Source organism: Cnephaeus nilssonii (assembly GCF_951640355.1).
Source record: "Cnephaeus nilssonii genome assembly, chromosome: 14".
NCBI classification, from domain to species: Eukaryota; Metazoa; Chordata; class Mammalia; order Chiroptera; family Vespertilionidae; genus Cnephaeus; species Cnephaeus nilssonii.
The window spans coordinates 1960936-1983671 of NC_137085.1; the positions used below are offsets into that span (position 1 = coordinate 1960936).

General features: G+C 63.6%; 4 protein-coding genes across 10 annotated transcripts in view; 2 read left to right on the forward strand and 2 right to left on the reverse strand.

Moving 5' to 3' along the window:
- The window catches only part of BRD3 (bromodomain containing 3), a 22033-nt gene extending 18512 nt beyond the window's left edge, over positions 1-3521 (forward strand). For all 3 annotated transcript variants that reach the window (XM_079790017.1, XM_079790019.1, XM_079790018.1), the window contains exons 10-12: positions 1372-1664; positions 1861-1986; positions 3256-3521. In XM_079790017.1, coding sequence (XP_079646143.1) covers positions 1372-1664; positions 1861-1986; positions 3256-3371 — 535 coding nt within the window. In that variant the 3' untranslated portion in view covers positions 3372-3521. The remainder of the gene's footprint in view (positions 1-1371; positions 1665-1860; positions 1987-3255) is intronic.
- Positions 3522-7316: 3795 nt separating this feature from the next.
- BRD3OS (BRD3 opposite strand) lies at positions 7317-10362 on the reverse strand. Of its 4 annotated transcripts, none has more exons than XM_079790043.1 (4): positions 10208-10362; positions 9718-9791; positions 9008-9183; positions 7317-8915 (listed from the first exon to the last, which is right to left on the reverse strand). In XM_079790043.1, exons 1-4 carry the CDS (start codon positions 10285-10287, stop codon positions 8346-8348), a joined length of 900 nt encoding a protein of 299 aa, XP_079646169.1. In that variant the 5' UTR covers positions 10288-10362; the 3' UTR covers positions 7317-8345. The 4 variants fall into 4 exon arrangements, with proteins under 4 accessions (XP_079646169.1, XP_079646168.1, XP_079646170.1 ...); XM_079790042.1 differs by having other exon boundaries at positions 10202-10362; XM_079790044.1 differs by lacking the exons at positions 9718-9791; positions 10208-10362 and adding an exon at positions 9561-9697 and having other exon boundaries at positions 7317-8824; positions 8916-9183.
- A 4927-nt stretch (positions 10363-15289) lies between these two features.
- On the reverse strand, positions 15290-18146 carry LOC307111112 (uncharacterized protein; the record flags this gene model as incomplete). Its single annotated transcript, XM_079790795.1, has 2 exons — positions 15290-16428; positions 17290-18146. The coding sequence occupies 2 exons, from the start codon at positions 18144-18146 to the stop codon at positions 16293-16295; spliced, it is 993 nt and encodes a 330-aa protein (XP_079646921.1). The 3' UTR covers positions 15290-16292.
- VAV2 (vav guanine nucleotide exchange factor 2) overlaps positions 17680-22736 on the forward strand; it is a 103858-nt gene continuing 98801 nt past the window's right edge. For both annotated transcript variants that reach the window (XM_079790016.1, XM_079790015.1), the window contains exon 1: positions 17680-18348. In XM_079790016.1, coding sequence (XP_079646142.1) covers positions 18145-18348 — 204 coding nt within the window. In that variant the 5' untranslated portion in view covers positions 17680-18144. The remainder of the gene's footprint in view (positions 18349-22736) is intronic.

Sequence of the window (22736 nt, forward strand, 5' to 3'; positions counted from 1 at the left end):
TGGAGGAGGTGTGTTCTCTGCTGCCGAGTGGCTGGCAGTCAGGAAGAAACACAGAGCACCCCACAGGCAGAACCTTGTCAGGCTGGCCTTGGGGTCGTTGTCCGGCCGTCTGCTCCTGCCGACCGGCTCGTGGTGTTAATGGCCGAGAGGAAGTAGCCGGGTCCTCCAGCTCCAGCTGTGGCTTTCCCACGTCCCTTCCTTCCTGGTGGATTCTGCCTCCGTGTTTGGGAGCTTGGCTGTCGGGCGCACACGCCCGCGGGCCGCGGCGTCCCCGTGGCCAGGTGGCCCTGTGACCCTCACGCGGCGCCCCTCTTTCTCCGCGGACGTTCCTCTTGGCGACGTCCCCTTTGTCTGAAGTAACGCAGCTCCTGTCGCTTTTCTCTGATCGGTGTTCGCACGGTCGGTTCCCCCTCCTCCCCTTTACGTCTAACCCACTTCTGTCTCTATGTTTAGGGTGGGGTTTGTGTAGATAGCATGTAAGGCAGGTCTTGTTTCTTTGTTTTTTTAAAATATATTCTATTGATTTTAGAGAGGAAGGGAGGGCGGGAGAGAGAGAGAGAAATATCAACGATGAGAGAGAATCATTGGTTGGCTGCCTCCTGCACGTCCCCTACTGGGGATCGAGCCCACAACCCAGGCATGTGCCCTTGACCGGAATTGAACCTGGGGCCCTTCAGTCCGAAGGCCGACGCTCTATCCACTGAGCCACACTGGCCAGGGCAGGTCTTGTTTCTTATACAACCTGTTCGTCTTTTCCTTTTAGTCGGTGTGTTTAGACTGCTTATATTTAATGTCATTGTTGGTGCACCTGGGTCTCGGTTCCCCGTGCATCATGCCCTGTGGGTCCCCTCTGTCTACCCCTCGTCCCCTTAGCCGCCTTCCTGTGGCTGATTGGGGCGCAGGTAGAGGCCAGTGCTTGGCCTGCTGGGTCGGAGGTGCCTGTGGGGCGCGTGGCCAGTTGTTTCCTGGGTGAGGCCTGGGACCCAGCCGGCGGGGCAGCCTCTGCTCCCACCTCAGGAGCAGGGTCTTTCTCTGTGTCCCTGCAGCCCTCGGGCAGCCAGCCGGGCTCCTCTGCGTGGGGCACCACTTGGGGCGGCATGCCCATCTGTAAGAGCCTGGGCTGGAGAGGACGGAGCCAGACAGGAGGGGGCGGGGAGGGCCCATAGAGGTGTGTGGGGGAGAATAAGGGGACAGGGGCTCCATGGAGGTGTATGGGGGGGGGGTAAGGGGACAGGGGCTCCATGGAGGTGTATGGGGGGGGGTAAGGGGACAGGGGCTCCATGGAGTGGGGGACAAGGGACAGGGGCTCCATGGAGGTGAGGGGCGGTAAGGGGACGGGCTCCACGCACGCGCTCTCTGCCTCCTGCTCAGACAGCCGAAGAAGGGCGGCAAGCAGGCGTCGGCCTCCTACGACTCGGAGGAGGAGGAGGAGGGCCTGCCCATGAGCTACGACGAGAAGCGCCAGCTGAGCCTGGACATCAACCGGCTGCCCGGGGAGAAGCTGGGCCGGGTGGTGCACATCATCCAGTCGCGGGAGCCCTCGCTCCGGGACTCCAACCCCGACGAGATCGAGATCGACTTCGAGACCCTGAAGCCGACCACGCTGCGGGAGCTGGAGCGCTACGTCAAGTCCTGTTTGCAGAAGAAGCAGCGGAGGCCGTTCTGTAAGTCGGAGCGCGGCCTCACGGCCCCCCCCCCCCGCCACCCCCCCACTCCCCCGCAGTCCAGGTGGAGCGCCCGCAGCCCCGCGCCCGCAGCCCCTGGCCCGTTGGTGCTCGGCTGGGGACAGAGGTGGGCAGGCGGGTGCGCTCGGGTCCTGCTTCTTCCCACCGACGGGCTCAGCCTCGGCCTCGCCCACAGCCGCCGGCGGGAAGAAGCAGGCGGCCAAGTCGAAGGAGGAGCTGGCGCAGGAGAAGAAGAAGGAGCTGGAGAAGCGGCTGCAGGACGTCAGCGGGCAGCTGAGCAGCAGGAAGCCCGCCAAGAAAGGTACCGGCGCTGCCGCCGGCCGGGGCCGGGAGGGCGTGGCCGCAGACCAGGCTTGAGGTGGTGGCTCCACCACGTCACGAGGCCCCATTTCCTAGCTCTGAGCTGCTGCCTGGCGCCCGCCCGCTCGGCTGGCTGGAGGCCCCCTTGGGTCACCCTGGGGCGGGCAGAGCGGCGGCTCCTGCGCCCGCCTGCGCCCCTGACTGACGGGCAGCATCTCTGTGTCACGGGCGGGGTGCCCCGCCCACCACAGCCCATCAGCTCCTCGGGCAGATTGGGTTCGTTTTCCCGTCTCGGGTACGAGATGGTCTTACTGCCTCTGAGCTGCAGGTGTTTATTTTGTTATTTATTTATTTGCATATTTTTCCTAAGTAACTTCTGAGTGACAGCAGCACACACGTCCCCCATCTGCGCTCTGTTCACTCCCCAGCCTCCCTGCGCCCGGCGGGCGGGGTGTCCCAGCCAGTCGTCCGGTCTCCGCCCCCGGGACGCCCAGGAGCTCAGTCCAGGCTGGCACTGTCCTCAGCGTTAGTGCAGACCCCTAGAGCGAGCCTCGGCCCACAAGCCCGCCCACCGCACACTCCAGGTGCGGGTCCTGGCCTCCCGCAGCGCTGACCCACCTGCTGGCTGCACCCCGGGGGTTCTTGAGACCCCCCCCCATTCGGTCACGTGCTGCACGGCTCGCAGAACTCAGGAGAGCGCGTTCCCTCCGCTCGGGGCTCTGATACAGGGAGTGCCTCAGGAATGGCAGCCGGCGGGGGGGGGGGGCACACGCTGCCTGGCCCTCGGGCGGCCACCCTCCAGCTCCATGTGCTTCCCCACCCCGCGTGGGATGAGGCTCCAAGCTCCTGCCCCCTAAATGGCTTGGTCCTCCTGGTGACCAGCTCCATCCTGCGGCCATCTGGGGGCCCCAGCCAGTCACTCATTAGCATAAACTCGGGGGTGACCCAAAGGATCTTATAAATAACAAGACATTCTTACCCTCCGGGCGTTCCAAGGGTCTCGGGAGCTCGGTGCCGGGAGCCGGGACAGATCCACAGAGATGGCTCCCGAGACCGCAGCCTCATTAACGCTCCCTCCTCTCCCACAAACACGTGGACACGTTTACCAAGTGACCGGGTCGAGGCGTGGTGGGCCGTGGCATACAGTGGGGTGTGAAACTGTGGATGTGCTGCAAAAGCTGTGCGGGTGACGGCGTGGTGGAGCGTGTGGCGGGGAGTGGGGCGATCCAGGGGCACGGGAACAACCTCTCACCCGCTGCGTCTCCCCCAGAGAAATCGGGCGCGGCGCCCCCCGGAGGGCCCTCCCGGCTCAGCAGCAGCAGCTCCTCGGAGTCGGCGAGCAGCAGCTCCAGCGGGTCCAGCTCGGACAGCAGCGACTCGGAGTGAGGCGGCCGGGCCTGGCCACTCCGCCCGCGGCCACCGCCCGCGCCCGCGCCCGCGCCGACCTCCGCAGCGCCCCCCCCACAGTCAATATACTACTTCTGTTCACGCTGCGCAGGGTCCTCTTTCATCCAGGGTTCCGGCCTCCTCCGTTGTCGCTTTCCTAGGTCAGAGGTCGTCTCGTGTGCGTCTGAGTCCGATCGCTCCGAGGTGACAGCTTAGATGCTCGCCTGGCGGCCGGAGGAGAGCGAGGACGGTGGCGGCGGAGCGGCCCTGCGCACCCCCTTCCCCGGAGCCTCCTGGGCGCCGTCTCCGAAGGGTTCTGTATTCCCGTCCGCCCGTGTCCCAGGGCCGCCGCCTCCTGCAGGGGCCGAGGGCGGGGGGCCCGCGTGGGAAGTGGCGCGGGGCCAGGCGGGGGTCCTTGTGGCTCCGACTGAGCTTTGGGGGGAGAGGGGGGCAGCCAGGGGCGGCGTGGAAGGGGCTGTGAGGTTTTCTGACCTTTGTGACGCCAGGAACTCCCGGGGGGTCCCGTGGCTGCGTGTGCAGGTTTCATACACTGAAACTTTTACCTCAACTTAAAAAAAAAAAAAAGAAAAGATAAAAAAAGGAGACTTTTTTGTAAGGTTCAGCAATTTTCTACGAAAGTCCCCCCTGCGTGTCCCCCCTTGTCAGCGCTGCCGCGGCCGCACACTCCAGACCCGTCGCCCCACTCTCGTGTACATATGAATACTTTATTTATTAACACCATTGGTCATTTTTTTAAAAAACAGAAAAGAAACGCATTAAAAACAGCAGAGACGCAGGCCTCCTGGTCTGCGGAGCCCAGGCGCTCCAGGTGCTACGTCGCTGCGGTGCTGCGCGCCCGCCCGGCGGGGGGGGGGGGGGGCACTCTGTGTGGCCCCGGAGACGCGCCAGGCGCTCCCGCCGCAGCACGCCGGTCCCCTGCTCGTGTAGTCGTTTTGTACTCCCCGGTCTCTCTAGGACTGTTTGAAAAGAAGCCGGTTTAGGGAACCCCAGCTATATAATATAAACTTTGTAATCCGAGGGGAAAGTGTATAGTAAATCTAAGTCTTGATTTTTAACTTTCTATTGTAAAGAAAAGAGGAATAATATACAGAGTCTAACGGAAGGTATGTTCTGGTTTTGTGTTGCCCGGAGGCTCCCGGAGGCCTGTGAGCGCGGGGATGCCCGCACCGCCCGCCTGGGTCCCCAGCAGCGTGGCTCCGGCCGTGAGTGCACGCTCGGCCTTCCCGCCCCGGCCCGGCCCTGGATGCGGCCCCTCACCTCCAGGCCGCCTGGGGGGGCACTGCGCCCCGCTGCCCCATGCCGTCTTCCAGCCGCTCTTGGGGGTCAAAGAGCCTCTGGCTCCAGGAGGCCCCCCCAGGACTTCACAGGGCCCCCGCTCAAGCCTTTTCCATTCAGCAGAAATGGCTGAGGCGGGCGTCTCCCAGGCAGCCCCGGGGCCCCGCCTGCGCGGGTGCGGAGGTGCAGCGGGGTGCTGGTCTGGGCGGGTGGGGCTCCCCAGCAGCGCCCTAACAGAACCGCCCACATCAGCTCTGGGCGGTGGGTCCGCGCTCTGCTGAGGGCGGGGTGCAGTTCCATTTTCCTTACTGCTGGGGACCCCGACGCTTGGTGAGTTCTGAGCCAGCTTGTTAAACTTTTAAGTTTTGTTTATAAGAAATATATCAGTGGGTTTTAAAACTTGCCATTTTTAAAGTTTCCCTAGTTTTTCAAAGTGTTTTTATTCTAAAGAGGCCTTGGTGGCACATTTAACCTACGACCGAGGAGCCAGTGCCCGCTGGGCCAGCAGCGTCTCCTGGGTGCGCGCAGCGCCCACAAGCCCAGGTGATGCTGGGGGCTCCCGTGGAGCACCAGCCCCGCGTGGGGAGCGAAGGGTCACCCGGGGGAGCTGCCGGCGGGAGGAGCGCCTGGCCCCCGAGTTGAGCACGGAGGGAGCCGTCTGGGCGAGACAGCGGGTTCTCGGACCTCCCCCGGCCGCCGTTCCTGCCGAGCCGAGTGGCTCATCGGTGCTGCAGGCCCTGCGGCTTTCCGTCCAGACTGCACAGCCGTCTCTCTCGCGTCTGGGCCCCTCCTCCAGCCTCGGCTCACCCGTGGGTGTTGGTCATGCCCCTCTGCCGGGGAGGCCGCAGCTGGCCGGGCGGGGTGGCTCCCGCACCGAGCACTGCGGGCGGGCGGGCGGGGGGGCACTGCGGGCGGGGAGCGAGGGGCCTGAGCCTTTAAGGGAAGTTCCCGCATGTAAGACCGTGACCTCGAGGCTCAGGGCGGGGCGCTCCTGCGGCAGGACGCGCCTTGCTCACCGCGTGCTGTAAGATACGTTGCCTTTCTGTTTGGGTTTGTTCTTTTGCGGGTTCACGTCTTTCACCGTCGTCCGGGGAAAAGCAGCCCCCGCGTGGCGTCCAGAGCGGGGCTGCTCCCCCCTCGCGTTGACGCTTCCCGAAGTTTTCCTTTTTATATTTAAAACGTTACTTTTCTGTATGATGTGCATGCGAGTTTATCGTACCTTTTCTTAAACTTTTTAGTGCCGTTTCTAGTATATTCCTGTAAATGTCAGTTACTGAAAATGAGTCCATTGTAAGTAGTTTTAGCTTGTTTACTGCAACGCTGGCCTCCACACCACGGAATAAAATGGTAGGAAGTTCGCTGATGTGCTGGTAATCATGGACCCTTCTCCTGGGGCATTTGTTTTGTTTTCATAATAAAAGCAAAAAAACAAAAACGGAGGTGCCGCGTGTGCCTTTTCCTGTGGTCGGGGCGGGAGCACGCCCCTTGGCGCCCCTGGCCTGGAGCTCTAGGCGGGAACACCCCCAGCTGGACACCCCCAGCTGCGCCCGGAACTCCGCCCCTCAGCCCGGCGAGGCACCCGTCCAGGGGCCTCTGGAACGCCCGCCCCCTAGAGTGCGGGTTCCCCCACCGCCCAGTCCTTGCTCCTCCTGCGCCTCTGTCTGCACTCGGGGTTCCTGAGGTTCCCAGGACTTGAGGCTTCAAACACACGTCCCGCAGGCCCAGCACATGTTCCCCCGACGCCACGTCAGCCCAGACGGTTTACGGGCCGAGGCTCCCGCTCCCTCCAGTGGGGAATGCAGGAGGCGTCCGGACAACCTGGCCAGCCCGGAAAAGGTTCTTGGCCCCAGTCCCGGCCCCAGGCATCCCACTCCCGGGCTGGCGCTGGCGGGCACCCTGGCCGGTCCCACCCACACTCGCCTGTCCAGACCTAGCCCTCCCCGAGGACGGGCGGCGTGTCCCCTCAGGCAGGCAGCTGTGCCCGTGTGCCCCAGGGCTCGGTCACCTGCACACCGGCCCATGCAGACCCCGGCCGTGGCCAGCGGACCCCCAGGTGCCGCCTCCATGCCGGGCCAACCCAGCACCACCCAGTCTTAGGGCCGTGGGCGCAGGCACTCCCGGCGCGTCATGAAGGGGCTCTTCCCGAGCAGGACGGCGCCCTGCCCGCAGGGGCCTCGCTGTGCAGGAGGGACAGGCTTCCCTCCAGCGCCGGGCGGCGACAGGCAGCATGTGGCCGAGAACCGTCAGCAGGGACCAGGCCTGGGCTGGACAGGAGCGTCTGGGGAAGCGGGGTGACCCCACAGCGCCCCTTCCATGTCGGCCGACCAGGGAGGCGCAGGGCATGCGGCGTGCACGGTGACAGCAAGACGCTGCCCGCCCACGGGGCTCCCCCGCGCTGCCCGTCGGGGGCCATGTCAACACCGTCTGCATCTGCGCAGCTGAGCAAGGAGGAAAGTCCAAAACGGTGCCCGGGGGCCGCCGCCTGGAGGTGACTGCGGACGGTGTGGCCGCGGGACGGCGGCTGTGCGTCTCTGGGGGGTGGGGTGTTACTGTGGCTTCGCCGTCCAGGTTTCTGTGTTGGGGGTTAGCCATCATGAGACACTAAGCAAAAGCCAAGGAAAACATCACGGACCAACAGGAAACAGGAGCGAGCAGAGCCCTGAAGGGTGTTTATTGAGAAAAGAACCACCGGCTTCGGCAGGGTCCTTCCCGTGCGCACAGCCACGCGGACGTGACACAGCAGCCGCGGGACGGACCAGCACCGGGCGCTGCGGATGGCGGGGCAGCAGCCTCGGCCCCGCTGATACTGTCCGTCCGGAACCTGATGTCCCGGCCCCGCCCGCAAGGAACTGGGGCGACTGGAAGGTGCTTCCCGGTTTCTCACTGTTCACGGGACGCGCTGGCCGCAGTCTTCATGTGTTCGGGAGCCGGTACGTTGTTCCGACCATTCCGGCGACTAGGTTCAAAGGCAGCTGTGTTGGCCTGTGCGTGACATCCTGGTCCTGCAGGTAGACTTCCCACCGGGAGATGCCTTCTCCTTCACCTTTTGCTAGATCATTCGTCACCAGGCAGAAGTGGACATAAAAGTAACCTCCAGCCGCCCGGCCGGCGGGGCTCAGTGGTTGAGCCTCGACCTATGAACCAGGAGGTCGTGGTTCGATTCTCAGTCAGGGCACAGGCCCAGGTTGTGAGCTTGCTCCCCAGTAGGGGGCGTGCAGGAGGCAGCCGGTCCATGACTCTCTCTCATCATTGATGTTTCTATCTCTCTCTCCTTCTCCCTTCCTCCCTGAAATCAATAAAAACATGTTTTTAAAAAACCCACTACCTGAAACTGATATAATATTGAATGTCACCGTAATTAAAGTGACAAGAAAGCAAACACAACCTCCCAAGCTTGGACAGGTTGTTGGTAAGCAGGGTGCCCTCTTGGTTGGTTTCTCGAATATGAAAAGCACACCCAGCGGGGTGCCCGGGCCTGCTGTGCCCGCAGCACCCGGACAGCTGGAGGCCAGCCGACCAGCCGCACGACACTGCCCAGCGGCTCGGAACCTGGGGCTCGGAACCTGGGTCCTCACGTTCACTACTCGGCCTCCCCGTGAGGCCTGGGAAGCCACAGGCAGCTGGCGGGAACGCGGCCACGCTCACGCGGGCACCCGGGCCCCGGTTCGCACAGGGCGGTCACATCACTGAGCAAAACCTGGACTGGCCCGTGTCCCGGGAGACCTCGAGCTTGTTTCGGTCTCGGACCAAGATGGCCTCGTTCCCGTACTGTGAGTACCACATGCTGCGGCTCCTGCTCAGGTAGGTCCCGGGCGGCACCGACTCCAGCTCCCGCTGCTGCTGCTGCCAGATGAGCAGGGAGGTGTCCCTGTACCGCCGCCGGGCGTGGCCTTCGGACAGGGCTCTCTCCGCCAGCGGGACCCGGCCGCTCATCCCGGGCCAGCGCCCCGGGCCGCTCCTGAGCTGTGGCCGGGCTGGTCCTCGCGGCTGCACCGACCGCTCCGAGGCGCACCCTTTCCAGCTGCGGGTCTGAGGGTTGGTTCCTTGTTTAATGTGATGGTTGAGACGAGGGTTCGGGCAGTTGGGGGGCGGCACCCTGGCGAGGGTGGTGCGGGGACACTGGAGAGGAGCCGCTGAGCATTCTGAAGACCTAAGACCTTCCGTGAGAGGACAAGCGGGTAAGCGTGGCTCCGGTGACAGCTGTGTGCACTGTGTTGGGTGTGGCGTTGACCGGGACCAGGCACCTACCTGAGGGGTGGGGGAGGGGGGGGATTCGTCAAGTGTCTGCTGCGATGCTGACACCAGGCCTTGGCCCACTTAACTTGAAAAGAGGTGCCCACCGAAAGGGCACTGTGCAGCTCGACAGAAGTCCCTGGCAGCGCCCATGGCCGCCTGCCCCCTCGGGAGCCTGGGGCGGCTCGGCGCAGCGGGGTGATGGGGGCGCCGCCAGGTGTGGAGCCAGCGTCTGCTCGGGGCTCCTGGTCAGGCTCGTCCGCAGCGCTTCCCCCAGGTGGTCCTGCAGGAAAGAGCACACTGTCAGGGGTCGGGGGGCAGTGGCAGGCTTTGTGACCCAGAATCTGAACCCGGGGTCGGTGCGAAACCCAGCTGCCCACATGGTTCCCGTTTCGGCCGTCCTGGGAGCCTGATCCTCGTCCTCTTTCTAGCTAAGGGGTGGGGTGTCCTGGCACACGGCTTACTGGAGCGTGAGTGTCTATATCAGTGAAGCAAGTCTTTTTTTTCTTTTTTTCTTTTAAATGTATTATTGATTTTTCACAGAGAGGAAGGGAGAGGGACAGAGAGCCAGAAACATCAATGATGAAAGAGAAACACCCATCACCTGCCTCCTGCACACCCACCCCCCACTGGGGATGTGCCCCCAACCAAGGCACATGCCCTTGACCGGAATTGAACCTGGGACCCCTCAGTCTGCAGGCCGACGCTCCATCCACTGAGCCAAACAGGTTAGGGCTGAAGCAAGTCTTAAGAACCTCAAAAGGCACAGGACCCCCGGGCCTGCTCCCAGGCCAGCCCGACCGGGGAGGGCGGTTACCTCGGCTGCAGGCTGAGGGCCGCCTGGTCCTCACCAGCACCAGCGCCTTCTTCCTGCTCCAGGCATGGGAGGCCCTGGAAAGAAACCTGAGGTCAGCTGGAAACCAGACAGGGAAGCGCCCCCGCCCCCCCACCCCAGCCCCTCAGATGCCTTCCCAGCCATGCAAGTTCATTTCTCCTTCTGGAAGGCCCGTGCCCCCTCCCCCCTATCGCTAGGCCCTGCTCACTTGGGCTGCTGCAGAGTCCCCCCTCTCTCCCCTGCCTGCGCCGCGGATCCCCCAAGGTACGTCCCCATCCTCTCCCCAACACCCTGGGCCCCCCTCGTCCAGCCTGCGCACCAGATTCCAATGGCACATCCCCATCCCCAGCATCCCGGGTCCCCTTCGCCCTGCCTGCACCCCGGGTCCCCTCAAGGCACGTCCCCATCGCCTCCCCCGCATCCTGGGTCCCCTTCCCCCGCTGCCCGCCCGCGCTCGCTCTGTCACCCGCACCGTGGGGTCTCCGCGACGCCCGGGCCGGGGCGAGGCGCAGACCCAGGCGGCGCCAGTTGGCCGCAGGGCCGCGTCTCCATGGCAGCGCCGCAGGCATGCCGAGCCGAGCGCCGAGGACGGGTAGGCCCGCGCGATGAGCCGGAGCCATCGCTCTCCCCTGGAAGCGGGGGCGGGGCCGGAGCGCGGGCATTGTGGGCGGGGCCTGTCGTGGAGGAGGGGATTGGAGAGCGGTGGGCGGAGTCGGGCCTCGTGGGCGGGGCCTGTCGTGGAGGAGGGGATTGGAGAGCGGTGGGCGGAGTCGAGCCTCGTGGGCGGGGCCTGTCGTGGAGGAGGGGATTGGAGAGCGGTGGGCGGAGTCGGGCCTCGTGGGCGGGGCCTGCCGTGGAGGAGGGGATTGGCGAGCGGTGGGCGGAGTCGGGCCTCGTGGGCGGGGCCTGTCGCTGGAGGAGGGGATTGGCGAGCGGTGGGCGGAGTCGGGCCTCGTGGGCGGGGCCTGCCGGTGGAGGAGGGGATTGGAGAGCGGTGCGCCGAGTCCCGGTCCTCCCACCTCATTGTTGGTCCTAGCACTTTATTGACGGTACTTTGTGCAGCTGCTTGCGTACTTTAGCTATTAGCATTCTCACTCCTAGGAACTGATGCAATTGTTTTTTAAATAATTTAGTGCTGCCCTGAGCACACTGTCCGAAATAGGTCTTGAATTCACGCAGGTCAGCAGGTCCCCTCCCAGTCCAGTGACGCTCCTGGGAGGCTCTGTCCTTTCTGGGACTGAAGTTGTGTTGAAAGCTTCCCTCCGGTGCTCATTAGGAAATGACGCGAAGGACGTCCCCAGAGCACTGAGCCCGCAGCTGTGGGGTTCATTCCTCACAAGGACACAGAACATGTACAAAACCCACCACATGCCAGACCGTGCACCAGTTTCAACACCTTTCAAAGCATGTAAATCGTACACAAATAGGTCACAGGAAAGAAGACTAGTCCTAAAAACAACAATAAAAAGGTAACTAGAAGCCCAGCAGGCATGGCTCAGTGGTTGAGCCTCGCCCTATGAACCAGGAGGTCAGGGTTGGATTCCCAGTCAGAGCACATACCCGGGTTGCAAGATCCATCCCAGTGTGGGGCTTGCAGGAGGCAGCCGATCCCTGATTCTCTCTCATCATTGATGTTTCTATCTCTCTTTCTTCCTTTCTGAAATCAATAAAAATATATCTTTAAAAAATTTAAAGGGGACTTATAACAGAAGCTGTTATAAGCCCCTGTAGTGCCCCTAAGGGCAGAACCTGAGGCTGGGGTGGCGGGGGGAGGGAGCGCCAAGCAGCCCAGTACACGAAGGTGGGTTTGGGGCTGGCCGCCGCTCATTTATAAATAGGCAGGTCTCCCGTCAGACATAAACATTTTTCTGCGACTTAATAAGAAAAAGAGACAAACCGACAGTTTAAAAAGGGTAACCAGGAAAATCCAAATCAAAACAACGCGAAACCACTCACATCCACAGGAAGTCTCAACGCAAAAACATTGCCCAGACCGAGTGCCAGCGATGGCAAGCGTGTGGGGGCTGGTCACCGTCTCACGCTGCCCGAGGCCGCGGACGGGCCCTTTGGAAAACAACATAAACAGGCCACAGGAAAGAAAACCAGCCCACAAAACACGCCATTTCCACTAAACGTGTCGTTTTCCACTCAGTCTGAGGGCTCCCATATCCCGGATGGAGCGCTTCCATGCCCAGGGACACATCCAGGAGCTGTGTGCACGCACACACGGCCGAGGGTGTGCCAGGCGGCAGGAGGCCTCACAGGTCACCCCGGGACTCCACAGTGCCCCCAGGGCCCGCCGTCAGTGGATCGGGAAATGCATGGGGCGGTGTCACGTGAGTGCTGTGCTTGGGCGTGAAAGTGAATGAACCGCAGCACACACACCCCAACACCCACACGTGCATCACAGAAACCGAGTATCATATTGAGGCAAGAGAGCCCGCCCACCTGCTGGTTTACACACAATTCAAAAAGAAGATTACCCCACAGGCAGTGTGACGGTTGCGGATGCAGGGGGGGCCATGGACGTCAGTGCATCGGTGAGTTTTGGGGGAATGTAGGGGGGTAAGCCTCGGAAAAGACTCGCCGAGGATTTCTGGGGTCTCGTCAAAGTCTGATTCTTGACTTGGTGCTGAATACGAGGGTTCTTACTCTGTGACGCTGCACTAAGCTGTACGTTAATGTATGTGTGTTTTAAAAATATATTTTTAAATATATTTTATTGATTTTTTACAGAGAGGAAGGGAGAGAGATAGAGAGTTAGAAACATCGATGAGAGAGAAACATCGATCAGCTGCCTCCTGCACACGTCCTACTGGGGATGTGCCCGCAACCAAGGTACATGCCCTTGACTGGAATCGAACCTGGGACCTTTCAGTTCACAGGCCAATGCTCTATCCACTGAGCCAAACTGGTTTTGGCTAAAAATATTATTTTATTGATTTCAGAGAGGGAGAGAGAGAGAAAGAGAGATAGAAGCATCAATGATGACAGAGAACCATGAATCGGCTGCCTCCTGCACGCCCACACTGGGTATGGAGCCCATAACCCAAGCTTGTGTGCTGACCGGGAATTGAACCGTGACCTCCTGGTTCATAAGTTGACACTCAACCACTAAGCCATGCCGGCTGGGCTGTACATGAATGTTTTTATTTTTAAAAAATATATATTTCTTTATTGATTTCAGAGAGGACAGGAGAGATAGAAACATCAATGATGAGAGAGAATCATGGATCAGCTGCCTCCTGCATGCCCCCCACTGGGGATCGAGCCTACAACCCGGGCATGTGCCCTTGGCTGGAATCAAACCTGGGACCCTTCAGTCCGCAGGCCAACGCTCTCTCCACTGAGCCACACCTGCTAGGCTGTACACGAATGTTTTCTGCATTTTCCTGTATGTCATGTTTCACACGCACACAAAGATTTCAAAATAGGAAGCAAATGACAGGTTGTGAGAACATAGACAGCAGCTGATGCCAGACATCATATTATTTCACCTGTAAACACATTGGCGTTCTCATACATAGCCACAGTAACACGATCCCACCCCCATCTTAAAGGGACAGTTACTCATAGTAGCTCATCTCTGGTCCGTGCTCACAGTCTTCTGATTACCGAATAAATGTCATTATTGAGGTTGTTGGCATTGGGGTCCATGGTTCCAACAATGACTCTCCCTGCCATTCAAGCGTCTGAGACCCTGCGGCCCAGGCCCATCGCCCGCAGGCGTCCCCTCCTGTCTCCTCCGCGCCAGGGCCTCTCAGCACCCCACTTACCATAGCACTGGGCTCTCCCTCCCTCCCTCTCCCTCTCCCTTCCACTCGGAAGGGAGAGGGAGAGGGAGGGAGAGAAATATCGATGTGAGAGAGAACAGCAGTTCGTTGCCTCCCTCACACGCTCCGACGGGGGCCGGGGGATCGAGCCTGCAACTGAGATACGTGCCCTTGAGTGGAATCGAACCCGGGACCCTTCAGTCTGGGGGCCAACACTCTATCCACGGCGCCACCCTGGCCAGGGCCACCGTCACCGTTTTTGAGGGCACGGCTCAGGGCACGAGGTGCATTCACACGGCTGTGCAGCCGCCGCCGCCGCCATCCTCTCCAGGCCTCGCCCATCTCCCGCACGGAGCTCTGCCCCCTCCAGCACCCTCTCCCCACGCCCCTCCTCCCGGCCCCCGCCCCGCCGTTCCTGCTGTCCGTCGGTGCCCCGATGCCGGACACTTCATGGAGACAGGATCCCGGGAGACCCGCCCGCCGTGCCCGGCCCCTGGCCCAGCACAGCGATCGGAAGCGCATGGCGAACCGGGTCAGAGCTGCCCTCGATTTTAGGTCTGACGGACACCCAGGCTCCCGATGGACCACGCTCTGTCCATTCGCCGCCGATGGACACGGGTTGTGGCCACCCCCTGGCTCCTGTGAGCAGCACTGCCCTGTACAGGGACGTGCAGGCTTTGTGGGGACACGGGGAGCATGACCAGCTGTGGGGTCAGAAAGGCCACTCCCTGGGGGGCAGGAGGGCTGCAGGGGTCACGTGGGGAAGAGACCAGAGGCCATGGCCACCCCGTGGGGGGTGTGACACAGCCCTTCTCAGCCCCCAGACGCACACGGGAGCGTCTGCTCCTTGTCCCCCGGGAACTCTGAGAAGATGCAGAAAACTGTCCATCGCACGGTCCTTGCGTTCCTCGGTAATCCCACGGGACCCCGACCCACCTCACAGGCCAGGACACAGAAGACGGCCCAGCCGGTGTGGCTCAGTGGTTGAGCGTCGACCCATGAACCAAGAGGTCATGGTTCCGTTCCTGGTCAGGGCTCATGCCTGGGTTTCAGGCTCCATCCCCATCCAGTTGGGGGGCGTGCAGGAGGCAGCCGGTCAATGATGTTTCTCTTTCATCACGTTTCTCTCTCTCCCTCTCCCTTCCTCTCTCTCCAGAAATCAGTAATAAAAAACAACACAGAAGACGAATGCCTTCTGCAACTTCACACGGCTGGGGGACAGCCCCTCGCCCCCCAGTGTGGCAGCAGCCACTGAGCCACGTGAGGCTACGGCATTTTTAATTGTATTTATTTTTAATTAACTTAAAGTTTGATACTCAGTTCAGTGTTGGGCAAACTTGTAAATATATTTGGGTCTCCTTCTTCGATGATACATTTTGCGACACCTGAGTACCCATCAAACGTGTCTGGGGAGAATTTAGTGCCCCAGCTGACATGTGCCCGGAGTGTAAAGTACACAGTGGATTTTGGAAACTTTAACCTGAAAAGTGGAACGTAAAATATCTCATCAGCACATTTGCAGGCCAATTGCACGTTGAAACGACGCTATTTCAGATCCATTGGCTTAAATAAAATGTGTCCCTAGAATGGATTCCACTCACCATGAGCCACAAACAGGAATAAAGTCCTTGTGGGTCCTGGACAACATGAGTGAGAAGAGCCAGACACAAGGACCCATGGTATTTGATCCATTTATAGAAACGTCCAGAACAGGCAGCTCCACGGAGACAGACAGAGCGCGGCGGGCAGGGGGTTGGGGGGGACAGCCAGGGGCGTGGGTATACTGCAGGGTGATGGGACTGTCCCAGGGTTCAGGTCACTGGCGCTGGGTCCGGCCGGGCAGCAGGGCCAGCAGGCACCTCCCCTCGGCCGTGCCCACCTTTGGCTCCAGGAGTGGCCCCAGGATGGGGCTGCCTCCTGCCAAGGCCAAGGGCAGTACTGGCAGCTCTGGGCGGGGCATGGAGTTCTCTGGGTTCTGCGTTCTGACCCCCCAGAGCCTGTGCTGCAGGCACCACAGCCAGAGCCCTTGGGTCAGCCACCTGGCACTTGAGAAATAGAAGCCGCCCAGCCGGTGTGGCCCAGTGGTTGAGCATCGACCTATGAACCAGGAGGTCACACGCCTGGGCTATGGGCTTGGTCCCCAGTAGGGGGCCTGCAGGAGGCAGCCAATCGATGATTCTCTCTCATTGGTGTTTCTGTCTCTCTCTCCCTCTTCTCTGTAATCAATAAAAATATATTATAAAAATACATTAAAAAAAACACCCCCCCCCCAAACTGGGACTCAGGGAAGTGTTGTGATTGGCTCAGGACCACACAGTGGGCGGGCTGACTATTCCCGTGGAGCTGGGCAGTGGCACTCAATAAGGGGCAGCCAGGTGGCGGCAGTGCCTCCCACGGCCACCAGGGGGCGGCAGAGGGCCGCCTGCAGGGTTGGCTGCCCCGGCCTGTGTGGGGCCCCTGGCTCATCCTTCAGGTTGGTCCTCTGCCCAGGCAGGAAGGCCAAGGGCTCGGGGACAGAGGCCCCTTTCTTGCTGGGGGAGCTACCTGTGGGAGAGAGACACAGGCGTGGATGGGGCGCCATGGAGAGGGCACCCGGAGGGAGGGGCTGGGAGCCGTGTTCTGCCACACGCACCGTGCAAAGCCTCTGGGTAGTAATCAGTGCTATTCATTCACCCCAGGGTGTCCGACCGGGTGGGTGCTCTCCCTTCTGCAGGGGAGGGGCGGGCACTGCCAGGGGAAGATGGTCGAGCTGGCTCTCGGAGCGGAGGCTGGAGGGGCTGGGGTTCAGGCTCTGTGCCCCGCTTTGCGGTGAGATGGTCCGCTTTTGTCTCCGTCAAGGCTGGCGTCTTCCACCCAGAGGCAGAGTCCTTCCTGAGCGCGGCCACCATGGTGCCACACCCGTTTCCTCCGAGGAAGGATGCTGGACAGGAGCGGGGAGCTCACGGGGAGCTCACGGCCCCTCGGCCCCACTCTCCTCCTCCTCCTCCTCCTCCTCCTCCTCCTCCTCCTCCTCCTCCTCCGGCCCTGTGTGCCCTCAGGGGCCAGCTCCCCCCACCTCCCCATGCTTCCTCTTCAGTCTGGGAAGGGGCAGGTCTTAGAGCAGAGGGCCCAGGGGACCCCTCTGGGTTGGAAACGAAGGGGGAGGTGTCATCTGCCCTGGCGCCTGCCCAGCACCGCCCCCGCGGACAAAGGTGCAGGTTCAAGCACAAGTGTCCAAGGCAGGGGGCCCCTCGAGACCGTCTGCCGCACACCTGCCTCTCAGAGGGGGGCTCCGGGGTGGCCCATCCGTCAGCGGTGCGGACCCAGGGCTCCTGACAGCCGAGTCAGAACCCACTTCGCGGCCAGATGGGTTCTTTATGTCCCCAAGCCCCCCTCCCCGTCCAGGCGGCCAGCTGCGGAGAGCCCGCCCGCACCCCTCCCGTCGAGGCCGAGGGGGGAAGAGTTCAGGGCGGGGTCAGGGGACCCAGCAGCGGGCAGGGAGGGCGCGGCCCCGGCCGGCCTGGCCTCCTCTCCTTCCCTCCCTCCCCGTTACTTATCTCCCGTATCCAGCCCGGACCCCGGGCCAGGCCCGCGGGGCAGCTGTGAGTGGTCAGTGCGGGCCTCTGGGTCGGAAGGCAGGGGAGTCCCTGCCTTTGTGCGGGTCGGAAGGGGGGGCTTCCTGCCGGTCCCCACGCCAGGGCGGATGGGAACGGAGCTGTGGGCGCGTCCCCGTCCGCGCACCGCCGGCCTCTAGTCACCCCGCGGGGGCCGCCTGGTGGGCCGAGGGGCGGGGAGGCCTCACCCCGTCGGGGGCCCCTTCAGTGTCGGGCCTTCCCGAAGGGCCACGCGGAGCAGCCCAGCGCGGCAAGGGCGCCTCCGGGTTTCCAGGGGCGGGACGAGGAGGAAGCGGGGAAGCGACCGGCCATCCGCCCACCGGCGAGGCCGCCGGCCCCGGGCGCAGAGCTCCCCAGAGTCCGGGCGCCGCTGGCAGGAGGCCGGCCGGCCCCGGGCTCCCGCCCTCCGCAACTTTTTGCGGGCGGCCGCGGGGCAGGAAGTGGAGTGGGGGCGGGGCGGCGCTCGGTCGCGGGGAGGGGCCAGGCCAGCGCCCCGCCCCCGCCCCGCCCGGCGGTTGCCGCGCCCCCGCGCCCCCGCGCCCCCGCGCCCCCCGCGCCCAGAACCGCTGCGCCTCGGAGTCGGAGCGCGGGTCGCGGAGCGCGGAGCCCGCAGGCGGCGGGAACAAAGCGGCGGCGGCGAGGGCGGCCCAGGCCCGGGACGCGCGGAGCGAGCGACCCGCCGGGCCTTTGTCTCGGGCGGGGCAGGGACGGCGGCGGCGGCGGGGCGCCCCGAGCGCAGAATGCGGCGCGCGGCGGGGCCGACTGCGGAGCGCTGCGGCGGCGGACGGCGCGGAGCCCGGCCCGGGGCCCGCGGGGACTCGTGTGTGTGAGCGGGGGACCCGGCGCGCTGCCTGGAGCCCAGCCCGCGGCCGCACGTGGGCGGGAGCCGCGGCCCGCGCGGAGCCCGAGGAGGAAGCGGAGGGAGCGCGGCGGGGACCGGGGTGCCCGCTCGAAGCCCCGCCCCGGCCGCCGAGCCCGGCGCGGCCGGGCGGGATGCCCCGCGGCCGCCGCACTTGGGCCGGCGCGCGGCGCTGAGCGGGGCCATGGAGCAGTGGCGGCAGTGCGGCCGCTGGCTCATCGACTGCAAGGTCCTGCCGCCCAACCACCGCGTGGTGTGGCCCTCGGCCGTGGCCTTCGACCTGGCGCAGGCGCTGCGGGACGGGGTGCTGCTGTGCCAGCTGCTGCACAACCTGTCCCCCGGCTCCATCGACCTCAAGGACATCAACTTCCGACCGCAGATGTCCCAGGTGAGGGTCGGGGCGCGGGAGGGGCCCGACCCCCGGGCGCGGGGGCGCGCACTCGGAGGTCGCAGCCGCGGGCCGTCCCGGCTCGGGGGCGCGGGGAGGGGGGCGCATCCCGGGTCGGGGAGCCGGCTCCTCCGAGGGCGACTCCGGGAGGCGCGAAGTTGACCGAAGTCCCTGCAGCTGAGGGCGCGCCCCCGCCGCCCGCGGGCCCTGCCCGGGTGCGGGGAGACTCCAACCGGCGGGCGCCCTCCGCTGCCGCTCGCGCTCCCGGAGGCGGAGGCCCGCCAGGGTCCGGTCCGGCCCCGGGGAGCTCGCTGCGCCTGGGGCCTCGACTGGCGTCGCGGGGATCCCCCTCCGCGCCGGGGCTGGACGCGGTGGAGGACGGGCCGGCGCAGCGGGGCCGGGGCGCGGCCTGGGGGCCCCGCGGGGCGGAGGGAGCGGGTGGGTCCGGGGCGCCGCCCCCTCGCGGCCTCCGCCTCCTCCCGGACCACCGTGGGCTGAGCCGGCCTCGGGCCCCACGCAACTTGGCGTGAAGGGAGCCCCCTCGCTCCTCGCGTTGGGGCCACCGGTGGGCGCCCTCCAGGGTGGCTTTGTCGTGGCCGAGGCCGGGTGGTCGCTGTTGGGTGGGAACATGTCTGCTCCGCCGGGGAGCTGCCTTTCTGGGCCCTGTGCAGGGAACTTGGCCAAGACTTAGGGGAATCGAGGCTCTCCTCCGCCTTTTGGGGTCGTGGAACCCCCACCCAGCATGCTCTGAGGGCCCCCAGCCTGGGCCTGCCTCCCTGCCCTGTCCCCTTCCTCATGGCCCCGGGCGAGCCCAGTGCACAAGGGCCATTCACTGGGTGACGGGAAGGGGCTGGGTGAGTCACCGCCTTCCAGGCGGGCTCGTGGCCTCTGCCCTTTGGCCTGACTGTGTCTCCCAGGAGATGGGACTCTCCCTCCAGGGGGCAGGGTGAGGTGGCCTCTGACAAAGCCCTGAGGGGCCTGCCGCCCTCTCCTCAGTCCTCACCCGCCAGGACCAAGCAGGCGGGCCGCCCGAGGGAGCCCTGTGGTGCCCGCCCTGCAGCTGGTCTTCGGCCCCCCCCGCCCCCCCCACCCCCCACCCCCCGCCAGCACCGTCCTTAGGCACTGCCAGTGCCCGCAGCCCGAGGCGGGACCGGCCCTGCACAGAGTGGGTCTCAGATCCAGTCCCCTCCTCTGCCCCCCCCCCCCGCCCCCCAAACAGGAGAAGGAGGGCTGCTGAGGCAGAGCAGGGCCCGGAGTGGGAGTGCCCGCCTCTGGCTAATGGCAGGGGCTGCCCAGGCTTGCTGCTCCTGGCGGGTTTCCCCCTAAGTGGCAGGGGGACCAGGGCACAGCGTGGGGTGGATGGGTCTGCATCGCACAGGCTGGGTCTGGGGGGCCACTGGGTCCTGGAGCTGCCCCTCCCCAGCTGGGGTTCAGGCGGGATGGGGAGGAGGGCTGGCGGTGGCAGGTGGCTTGGCTCCGCCCCTGTGCCCGAGGTGCAGCCGCCTCCCGGGGTCTCTGGAGCCGTCGGTGGGCACCCGCCTGCCCCGGCCCGGGTGAAGGGGTGTGAAGGGGGCTGGGTGGTCCGAGAACCAGGTGGGTGTCTGTGTGTCTTCGTGGCCACATGCTCTGGTTGAAACCTGTGGTGACCGGCTTTGGGGCCTCAGTTTCCCCATCTGTATAATGGGGCCATACTGGTCGCCACCTCCTAGCCACGTTGTGCGGGTTCAGTGAGGGAGGACGGTCACAGGGTCCTCGTAGGAGGATGAGGGCTGGCCTCCCCGACCTGCCCCTCAGAGGGCGGGGCTGCTGCAGGCGTGGGGGTGGCTGCAGGTGCTCCGGGGCCTGTGTTTTGGGTCGGGAGTCAGATGTGGCTCCGCCTGTGTATTCACGACTACAGAGACCTCGTCTTTACCGCCGATGGCTGTGCCGGGACTGGGAGGGCTTGGCCCAGGCCACACGGGGTCAGTGGCAAAACAAACTTGAACTTAGGTCTCCCGTCCGGGACCGTGTAAGCAAATTATGGCTTCAAGGCCGCCCTCGGCCGTCTTGCTGGCTTTCTGACGGACGTTCTGGCCTGTTGATTGGGTGGTTCATGGCGTGTGTGTGTGTGTGTGTGTGTGTGTGTGTCCAGGGGATGGGCGGGTGGGGAGCGCGGGCCTGTTTACCGTGGGGACCTGGCCACTGTGCCGCCGGCATGGGTCTGCGGTCCTGCTCGAAGGCCCCCGTGACGTCCCGTTGGTTCAGAAGGCTGTGCCGGCTTCCCGTGGTGACATCATCTTTCAGAAGGTAGCTTTTGGAGTGCCGCCCTCCCCCCGCCTTTGAGTTGATCTCAGCTGGATTATTGGCCCTAAAGGAGCTTAATAGCAACGGGCACTTATTGAGCACCTGCTGTGTGCGGGCCCGGCCCGCGGAGGTATTCACAGAGGCCCACGCCGCCTCTTGGTCATGCCCTCTCCGAGTTGCCAGGGTCTGCTGTATTTTTTTTGTTCCCAATGCCTGGCAGCCCCCTTGGCTGTAATTAAACTAATTAGGTCTGGCCACAATCTGCTGATCGCAGGAGGAGCGCGCACCCGGCCGGAGCGGCTTCGGGCGTGTGGGCCTGAGGGTGCTGATGCCAGCAGAGAGCCCTGGCGTGCGGTCCGCAGTCTGAGCCTTTAGGGCACCACCCGCCCCGCCTCGTGCCCACACCCCTGGCGGGTGTGCTCCCGAAGAACAGATTGGGCAGCCGAGCTGTGGGGACACTGCACAGACCGGGGCCCCGGGCGTTTCTCCCGCCCACACATCCAGCACAGTGCCGCCCCGCCCCTGCGCCCCGGATGCTCCAGCCTGCCCGCCCCGTGCCTTCTCTGCCCATCCTGTGCTGCGGCCCTTGCGGGAAGGCCGGCCCTCCTCTGCGCCTGTTCTTCCCGGAGGAGCTAGTCCAGAGGCTCCCTCCTCCGGGAAGTCCCCTCTGGTTTCCCTCGCTTCCATCCTGCTGGTGGAGAGCCGGGCCTCGGCCCCGTGTACCTGCTGTTATCCCTCACCCTGCCCCACTTTGATCCACTTTCCTTACCACTTGGGAGCCATACTCTCGCCGGATCGGTTTCGAGAGAGGGTCGCCCGCCCCCGTGGGCGGTCGCCTGTTCCCGCCCTGGGTCCCGGCGCCCTTGGTCCCTTCTCTTGAAGGGGTAACTGTCAGGCCCTGTGCTGCTTGGCGAGGGGCTGGGTGGGCCGGGCCCAGAGCTCCTGGGCCAGCAGGGACCTGCAGCGGGTGGTGGCCGGGTGCCTGTTGACCGAAAGGGTGGCCTTCAGGTGGCCAGAGAGTCCCCGAGTGTGAGCAGGAGGCTCCTTGGGGGTTTGCGACACCGGGCGGCCCGGAGCAGAGACCGGAGGGCTGATTCCAGGGCCACAGGGCGCCCTCGCCTCTCTTGTAGGCGGATGAGGACAAGAGACACGTTTAACTGATGTCAGAGAGGAAGGGAGAGGGGGAGAGAGAAACATCAGTGATGATGGCCGGCTGCCTCCTGTACGCCCCCCACTGGGGATGGAGCCTGCAAACTGGGCCTGTGCCCTGACTGGGAATCGAACTGTGACCTCCAGGTTCCTAGGTCGACGCCCAGCCACAGCCACACCAGCCGGGCACCATTAATTTTATTTTATTTTCTTTTATTTTTTCTTTTATTTATTTTATTTTACTTTATTTTTTTATTTTTAAATTTCTTTATTGATTAAGGTGTCACATATTTGTCCTCATCCCCCCATTCCCATCCCACACCCCTCCCCACGGATGCCCCAACCCTCTGTTGAACTTAACCATTGGTTAGGCTCAGATGCATGCACACAAGACCTTTGGTTGATCTCTCCCCCCTCCCCCCACCCTCCCCTATCCTCCCTCTGAGGCCCGATAGTCCGATCGATGCCTCCTTGTTTCTGGTTCTGTTCTTGTTCATCAGTCTATGTTGTTCATCATTTCCCCTAGATGAGCGAAATCATGTGTTACTAGAGATATACTTATAAGAATTGAATGTGCGACGAGCAATAATAGTTATGCTGACAGGCAAATGAATCAGTCTGTAGTGAGTTTCTTTCTGGACCAACAGTTCTTTTGAGACCCAATATCAATGTCCACCGGTTCCCTATGAGTACATGTCGGCACTGACCCCTCAGCTCTGGATGGTGGACAAATGGTGGTAATGCAGGTCCGACTCCCTCTGGTTTGGTCTCGGCTGGACCCAGGGGCACTGCTTCACCCGGATCCAGGGGCCCACGGCCTCACCTGGACCCGGGGCCAGGCTCACCCGGATCCAGGGGCCCGCGGCCTCGCCCGGACCCGGGGCCCAGGCTCACCCGGATCCAGGGGCCCGCGGCCTCGCCCAGACCCGGGGCCCAGGGCTCACCCGGATCCAGGG